The 9,508-nt window shown below is 39.3% G+C and overlaps 1 protein-coding gene across 1 annotated transcript; it reads right to left on the reverse strand.

Moving 5' to 3' along the window:
- Nucleotides 1–452: 452 nt before the first annotated feature.
- LOC128473817 (homeobox protein Hox-A1a-like) lies at nt 453–9,160 on the reverse strand. Its single transcript, XM_053456046.1, has 2 exons — nt 8,721–9,160; nt 453–799 (listed from the first exon to the last, which is right to left on the reverse strand). Exons 1-2 carry the CDS (start codon nt 8,836–8,838, stop codon nt 453–455), a joined length of 465 nt encoding a protein of 154 aa, XP_053312021.1. The 5' UTR covers nt 8,839–9,160.
- Nucleotides 9,161–9,508: the final 348 nt, after the last annotated feature.

Below are 9,508 nucleotides of genomic sequence, written 5' to 3' on the forward strand. Positions count from 1 at the left end.
ATGTAATGTTTTTCATGAAACATTAACAGATTATTTGAGGATTGGCTTGAGATCTACATGGTGCTTCCATGTGTACTGCACTAAAAAAATACTTGGTGCTTTGATGTGTACTGCACTGAACTTTAGGTCGGTTTGAGAGCATCAAACATGTGAATTATTTGTCTTTATTAAAACAACATTCTATATGAACAAATATGTATAAATATAATTCATCTTTCTACAACACAGAAGGTTTTAAGTTACCAGCCTTCAATGCAACTGACAATGTGAGGTGTAAAAAAAGCTATACATTATGACATCATTAATGAAAGTGGAAGCAGCATTATGACATAAGATATCATATTGACAGATAAAACCTTTAGATGAAAATGAACACCATTGCTCTTGAAAAACACTTCATTTTAAGTGAGCTAAAAGAAAAAAATGACAAAAAAGTGCGTTTCGCAATGACATCACAGCTCAAAGTAATCTGAGCTGATGGTGTTGCTGATTCTTACAGGTGATGAAGTTGGGGACATTTCAGACTTATCTGAAAGTGATGAGTCTTCTCCAGTAGATAACGCTTTGTGTTCCCTAAACTTTGTGTTCCACTTCTTCTGCTTCATCCTTCTGTTCTGGAACCAGATCTTGACCTGGGCCTCACTTAAATGCAGTATTGAAGCAATCTCAACACGTCGAGCCGGGGTCAAACAATGAGTTAAGTGAAACTCCTTCTCCAACTCAGTAAGCTGTCTGATTGTGAAATTAGTCCTCGGAGATGCACCAAGATCCCTCTTAAAGCCATGTCCTACTGGCCTGGCTGCGGATGGAAAAACAGAAGGCAAGAGGGACAGAAGGTCAACATGGCTAAGTGTACCGACATGGACAGTACATTCTACAACACAGGGTTATTAGCTTAGAGTTTAACATATCTGAAATATACGGTTACTATGTATGTCACAGAGGAATGGGGCTATGATCATTCTTCACTCTGAGAATTGTTAAACACTGAACAAGGAATGAAAGGGAAATACAAGGAACTGGAACAATGTCAGGAAGTTGTTTGTATTTCTGTTTATTAATAATGTTTGGACATCCCTTAACCCCTTAAGGACAATGGGCGGTCCTAAACCCATTGAAAACAATACATTTTGAGCCCGTACATGTACGGGCTTTGTCATTAAGGGGTTAAATGTAAACTAGGCTCCTTCTCTAATTACTTTGAAGGCTGAATTACCCTTATGACATCACCACTCTCCATCATAAGAAATAGTAGAATAAAGATCTGTGCTAGATTTATGTTAATATGTATGCTCTGCTGAGTTTTACTGAGAGGTTAGATGAGAAGAATCATAGATTTAGCGTTGCTCTGGTAATACATGGGTGTCCCTAGTGGAGCATTCTCTGCTAAATGTCTATTTAATTACATTAATTTGATTTCATTAGGACATCGAAACAACTAAGGAGATAACAGTAAAACCAGAATAAGTAAGAGAACTTTGGCTACCCATATACCATAGGGCTTTCCTTTTGGACATTACCACAATATGACTTTCCACTGCCAGGCGTGACAGAGAAGAACTGAACCGAGTCGGCTGTGAAACTGCTACTTAGATATATACTTCAATTGAATAACGGTTTCACCTTTGTGAAATTTGTGATTTATTTAATCCTACCACAAATGTATTAGATTTAGTAAGCCAGTAAACATGTTATCCGATTGGAGCCTATTCATCACTTTGAATAAAGCTACAAAGAAACATAAGGGGTCTGGAGTATTATCCGACGCTTTGCAGTTTAGTATATGTGCTGTTATTGGTTTATAATATAATAGCACTGACCTACATTTTTCATCTCCCTGGGCCAGTCATGGGAGATCAGAGGATCTCCCTAACCGGCCCATGCTCACCCACAGCCTGCAAAAGCACAACAATGGGGCAACTACCTGAGACAGAGGGATAGTGCCTGAAATCAAGACTGTCCCGTGAAAACCAGGACTGTTGGGAGGCATGTGAATGTAGAACAGTGTAGCCATGTGCTACATATCTACATTCATAAATGTCAACTGATGTAAAACTATGCATGTGGTCACATGTATCCAGCGGGGGGCCACACAACTTTGATTTATAGGCCATTTATAGGGCAATTTTTTTTATTCTCAGTCTGGCCCGAAATACATTGCCTACCCATAGAACCATGCCAAATGGTACTTTAATCTTATTTAAAATCTGAATTCTAAAACAAGCGTTTGCTAGAACACTCACATTTGCCACTTGCTGAAAACAGAACAAGCATTGTTTATAACTGTAATATTTTATAATGCACAACAGGGATCTCAGTGTGTTACTTAAAACATTCATAAATGAAGTAGCATATAGAGAAATATAATTTACGCTAAATTTCCGCTTCCAAAGAGCTCTGTAGAGATTAACAATGTACAATGATGTCTAGTAAATTATATTTGAGAACTAAAAGAATACTTTATTTAGCTTTAAGAGACCCTTATATTTGGATGTCAAAATGCTAGCCTGAGTCATTTACATATGGAGCCTTTAGGAGCTGCCCTAAGCAAAGATATTGAATGATTTTATTCTACTCAAGGAACACCTAATACATAGTTTTTTTTTGTGTTTGTGGCTTAACAATCATAATCAGCCTTATGGGCTAACCATTTCATTCTCAATCCACCAGGACGGTGGGGGACCTCACAGCTATAATATGGTTTATGCAAGAGGGTAGAGTGTGCATTGAAGCTACCTATGAGGTATTACCTTCTAAGGGTACATACAAATATTGTTGGCTATAATACCAGCCTTTCTAAGAGTGAGGGTGTTAGTGTGTGTGTTAGAATGAGTGTGTGTGTGTTAGAATGAGTGTGTGTTTGTAAGTTAAAGGGGACTGGGCACTACTCAACTTTACTTGCACCCAGGGCCAGAATGTCCCAGCCCTCCACTACAAGGAGTCCATCTATCTGCTATTTCGTATTTTATATTCATGTTTATATTCACTTAACCCTATTATATTTAAAATGAGGATACACTGTATCTATAAGTTGGTCTTTCAGAGAAAACACTGTTCATGTTCTATAGGGTACTTAAAAATGTCCTGGGTGAGTACATTGTTGTGAATTCATTTGTCGTTTAAGGGTCTAATCTTCTCATGCAAGTCATCCAATGTGGTATATCTCATCGTGTGTGTTCGCTGCCCCAATGCAGGACTATATGTAGGTGAAACAGGCCAAGATGACATAATGTGGACAGAAAAAGGGCAGACACATTTGTAGGAGACCATTTCTGCCAAAATATGAGCGTCACCAAATTAATGGGGAATTTCTATACACAGAGAAAGGAAGATACGGGAATACAAAATAATGCTTACATTTGACAACTTTACTTCAGGCTTAAACTGTGATACAGGATTTACGTCACACCATTCACACAATCAATCTTACGCACAGACACATAGTCTGGCAGTCTGTAACACCAAAAGACCAAACGCACTAACACACTAAGATGGCACACATTTCCATTTCCCTTTGACATCCGTACACTAATGTAATGTCGATTAACAATCTTTCTATGTTGCTGTGACCGTCTGAATGTTGCTGTATAGTTGAAGCAATTTCCAATGGACATTATGTAGTCTCAAAACCTTTTAATGTATTGTAATTCAGTTAGCCGGTAAATGTATCATCTTTACCACATTTGCTCCATTTCTTAAAAAGACAGGGCACGTTATTTCAAAAAGTTAGGTTTCAACACGGTTTAAAAAAATCAGTTGCACCCTATAATTCCATAGGGTGAAGCAAACACCATATATAACAATGTAAAAATTAAGCAGTTGTTTAGGGTCTCCATTGGTCTAAGGCAGGGGTATCCAACCTGTGGCCCTCCAGCTGCTGCAGGACTACATCTCCCATGCTCTTTCAGCTAAGGGGCTGGCAGAGGAGTATGGGATATGTAGTCCCGCAGCAGCTGGAGGGCCACAGGTTGGACAACCCTGGTCTAAGCAGTCATTCAAAGGTTATGGGAAAGATGTGATACAGAATCATGCAATGTATGCATGTAATGTATCCTTTCTAACAAAAACTTTAAAATTTACATTTAACTAGGGTCACTTTAAATGGTTTTGTCTTAGGGCCCCTAAAAACATTGTGCGCATCAGCAATCTCAATAACTATTCATGTACAGGGCGGCAGTGGGGCTGATTGTCTAAATCCTCAGTTGCCCTTATGCAGAGATAACCCCTCTTCCTCAACCATTTTTTCTTAAAATTAATTAACAGTGAAAACAAGTTTTTTTTCTTCTTTTTTTATTCCGCATAAATAAATGGTTTATTAAAATTGAACTCTTCCTCCTACACTCCAGAATTGGACAGTTTTGCAATAATGTACATTATTACATTATTAAAATTCTGACGCATCATAACCCTTACTAAAGTATAGTATTAATGTGGCTTGTACCTAACCCCTTGTCTAGTAGGGTTCCATAAACGAGGCAGAAACTGTAGGGTTCATTGCTCAACCTATGGCACGAGGGAAAATGCAAGCAAGCGTCTCGAACATGCTCTTCCAGTACGTGTTCACGTGTGACCTGCAACATTTACATACCCAACATCTGGAGGTTAATAACAGAGCAGTGACTCTGCATGGAGATAGGGACAGATCAATGACAACAATACTTATGATTGCCCTTTAATCACTGTCAGCAGTCTGATATAGAATATACTTTTTTTTAAATATATTTTTATCATGGAACTAAGCAAAACAGACAAAAATCATATAAACAAGGTATTCTCTCTGTATTCTGTTAGTGTGTTTGCTCTTTCTGGAAAAGAAGTAGCGTAGTTTTAATGGTAACTTATAATAGGGTGAGCGCCATTAATCATGTCCTGACAGGTATTATCAAGAACAGACGCCCAGATTATCAGGAACAGACTCACAGAAGTTATTTGATAACAGCGTTCATAATAGTGTGAAGTATCCTGTGAATGTGTGAGCAGATTTACACCGCAATGTGGCGAAATGTCATCGTGTTTGTTTAAGAGCATGTCTAACTATATGTATTTTATGTATATGTGAATATGGATTGATAGTATTAATCAGATTGAGAAAATTCACTAATATATATGTAGACTTGCTTTATGTCTTTCTGTTAGATACTTGTATTTTATGGCAGTGAGCTCAATAAACTTACCAAGACTTCGTGCTACTGCTTTTTTTATGACATCATCCTTTTTTTAATTTGATGGCAGATAAGAACCAATCAGCTCATCTAGTCTATGCGTTATGAAGCGATAGCCTTAACTATCACATAACCTACAATGGTGAGATCCACCAAAAAAATGAAGAATAATTTAACATACATTTAATTTACATAATAACAGCAAATATCATTTAAAAAAAATATCTTTAACTACTACCAGCAAAATAAGCTCTGAATTAATTTACTGTCTATTTACAAAATAAAACATATTTAAATATATTTTGCTGTGTTTTCAAAAAAGGGCAGAAAGATTCGATATGTGTTCCCCGAACTATTGTCCTAAGTGCAGGTCTCAGTTTACAGCCTACTATTTGCTGGGCAGATTTTAAGTGCAGTGATGGGAAAATACCCCCCAACCCAACTATTGTGTTACATAGCCAGTATAACCAGTACATAACCAGTATAACAACTCCCTCAACATCCATAATTTACCATCCTCCACGTTACATGCTCTGAATGATGCCAGTAGAGGGCCATGGGCTATACTTTTAAATAAAGGGGGCCTGCGGGAACATAGGTGGGCTTTTTTTTTTTTTCTAAAACTTTGGGGTCCCATTGTGAAGGCTCTATTTAAATATGGGGAAGAGGTGTTATTGTGTGAAATGTTGGGGCCATAACGGGGCTGGGAGCCTTAAATATTTGGCTTGAAAAAAATACTTCTCTTTTCTTCATTTTTACTATATAGTTAGAGGGTGGCTAAACATCTTCATTGCATACAAGTCAACTTCAATTCTTCAGAAATGAATTAAAAAATGTATGGCATCATCATTTGAAGAACCCCTTCCCTTGAGAAAGGTCAGTGTGAGAAGTGCTTGGTTACCGCTGGCCAGGCATTTGAGATAATATACTGTGTTCTGCTAATTGCGCACACAGCAGGTAACCTAACCCTAATCTTATCTCCAGCCACTTTCACTTTCTAATCCCAAAGATCAATTAGTAAAAGTACCTTAATTCCAGCTACTTAGACCACTGAGAGGTCGATATTGGGTTAATCCCTTCAAAAGATGCTTAGACTGCCTATTCATTGTCCTAGTTAGCCACGTTAATACCGGAGGATAATCGCGGAAGAGTCTGTAAGAATAAATTCAATATTTTTATAAGACTGGTGATGATATGGAGCTATTAGGTAAAGTACCACTTACACCAAAGTAAATAGTGATATGTACCTAGTGTGTGCGAATACATCGATAAATGAAAATGTGTGGAAATCTGTTTATATACAAGCTCCAGGTCAAACGAAAAACCTGTGCAGTCCCTATAGACAAATACATATTCTATCACCCTAAGAGCTAATATATCAGAAAAAAACAATATATAACCGCCTAGGACATAGGGAGACCCCGTCCACCAGCCTGTTGACATCCAGGCATGGGCCACAAGGGTATAGCAGAGGATCCCCCCAAACTAGCTGTATGTGCTGGGATGTAAGGTCTATGCAGTCGCCACTTCTTCACCCTTCTTTGTGACTTTAGACAAGTAGCACTGGGATACATTATCAGATTACCCATGTGATAAACAATCTGCTTCTTAGGAACTTAGGCCATGTGGGAGTCTCTGCGAGGTTGCATGCTAATGTTAATGGAGTCTTATGATTTAATATGGGCATCAAATTCTATGCTTCTACGATGCAATTTTGGGCCCTAAATTGGTTGCCTGCCAAAGGCTTGGTGACATCTATCTGTGCCAGAATATGATGTCATACTGGCATTCTGCATCACATGGCAGCTGGCAGAAGAGCAGATTAGTGGCAAGAGAGGTCTGTGCCAGGCACATTTATTATTAAAAAGGGGAAAAGCAATACCCCACCTACAGCCCTGCAGAATTATTTTGGAACTCGCCACCAGGAACCTCAGAATAACCTGGAAAGCAATTTTTGGAGTCTAGTTGGGAGGAGCAGGGAATACCTGCCCTAAAGACTCAAACCTTAATCATCCTACTCATTTTTTAATTCCTTTACTGTATTAACCTCTACCACTTCTGCTAGGAGGTTGTTCCAGTTATCTACTACCATTCCAGTAAAGTAGAAAACATAAAAAAAGCTGAGTGGCTTCACATAACTGGCAAATGATGACCTCTGTACAGGATTAAATTTGCTGTGTTCAGCCAAATGGAGGATGAAACCACCTACCCTTCACGCTACACCATCAAGAGCCAAAATAAACACTATAGAACTTAACATTTAGTCAGAGTTGTAAACAAATTACTGCCCCATTACTGATCATCTACTTACTCTCTATTTATGTGAAAATATTTTTTTTTTAATAACAAACCAAAATATGCCAAATACGAATACCAAGTAAATCAGCCTTGTAGGCACCATGCTTGTGTCTTTTAAGTGATTGAACAGGAGTAAAGTCTAATCATGGCCTCTAATCTCCAGGTTTAACAAACATATAAACAGCCTACTGACTGCCTCTTTACAAATCATTGATCAAGATTAGGGAGAGATGTATAAACTTTGAGAGGATTAAGGGTAACACAAACTTTTCCAACTCTCCAGGTCCTAAACAAACCAATGAGTGATTCCCTGTAGAGAACAGCAGGGGATCCATGGGGGGGGGGCTTAATCTGCCATTAACCCTTTCACTGCCAAAGTAGGCAGCAGGTCCCTGACACTAAAAAAGTGCTAATGCAAAATTTCTATTTTATCTCTCTTATTTTAAAACTGAATCTTAGAAATACATGATTCTGGAAATCATTATTGCCATAAAGGGAGCAAAAGTACAATTTTCATGCTTAATACAATTTAGCTATTCCCTGTGTAATAATATATTTAACACAGTTAAGTGAGGAGTCGGTACATGGCTTGTCTCATCCGAATTGATCACCTTGGTTTTAAAAATGAAATTACAGTAAGGTGTCAAGTCTATTTCCCATTGGGAGCTGCACATAGAAAGCCAAGATAACCCAGTTACATGATGTGCTGGGGCAGGGAACACACTGGCATAGCAAACAATTAACCATCTCTATAGTTTGTGTGATTAATATGTGATTAATATATTCTGGGAACACATAATGCGATCTCTTATATGTGGAGCCATGAAACTGTCATTACAGAAAGCCAAAGAGAGAAAGATAAAGAAATGAGTGCAGAACCAAAGAGATAAGTAAAGAGTGAAGGATATGGAACTGGAAGATAACAGTGAATGAGAAAATTGAGTAGTGGAAGGTTTGCAAATGAATAAGATGCCTTCTATTGGGCCAGCATAGAAAAGGATGTACAGTTACTTCAGCTTTTGAGACCTCAGAAGTCTCTTTTTCAAATGGAATCCACCTGAGGTTCAGAAAGTTTATGTAACTTTACATATTTGTCTATGCTGGCCCAACTAGAAAAATACATCCAGGAAAAGTAAGATAACTGAGAACGAAGACTTGAGTGAATGGGGTGAAAAGGAGATATGGAACAGGAAAGAAGGGGGAGAGAGAGATGAAGGAGAACAAGAAAGTGAAATAACAAAAACAAGGAATCCGACCAACCTGTTTTATAAGATTTCCTCCTTACTTTCAGCCACTCAAATGATCTGCCGATGTTTTGCTCCCCTGGTGCACATCCTCTCCCCAGGTATGATCCATTTTCTTTACTGGGGTGGTACATGTTCAGCCCACATGTGAGATACGGATGGAAGGAGAAAGGATCGTACCCAAGTGTAGTCGGTGACCAGCCCCCTGGGGAGTCTGCGCCGGTACTTGGGAAAAGTCTTGTACTTTGTGAGAAGAGGGGGGCAGAGCTGGCACTTCCATGGAGGGAGCAGTCTATGGAGGGCCTGGAGGGCCTCTGAGTGTAAATGGAAAGATAGGGATGCCCTGAAAGTTCAAGATGACCATCAGCCCCAAAATATGTCTCCCCTACACAGCTAACAACTCCTAAGCTGTGCTTCTCGTGGAGCCGCTGGTGTGCAGCATGCAGGGCAGATGGCAGGGACAGTGCATCCCCGGCCAGTGATAGTGTCTGTCCATCCTAACCCGTCAAATTGGGACATTGTGACCACGGACACCGAGACAGCAGCGGAGCTCAGCTGAAATCCGAGCTCTTGGCGGAGGGTCACGTGTGTCCCTGCAGACCAATGGACAGGGGGATAGAGACAGATAAAGAGATAATAGCAGCGATTTGGAGCGTACGGGACACTCTCACGCTGTGCGCGCTGCCGGTGAGTTACCGGTCACTGCTCTGTATTATGTGCATGGAATACACGGCGTGTAACCGGGAACGAACAGCGATAAACCCGCAGGGATTCCGTTCCATTGATTACTGATCACTGGATTAC

The sequence above is a fragment of the Spea bombifrons genome, chromosome 2 (genome assembly GCF_027358695.1).
Source record: "Spea bombifrons isolate aSpeBom1 chromosome 2, aSpeBom1.2.pri, whole genome shotgun sequence".
Lineage (NCBI taxonomy): Eukaryota > Metazoa > Chordata > Amphibia > Anura > Pelobatidae > Spea > Spea bombifrons.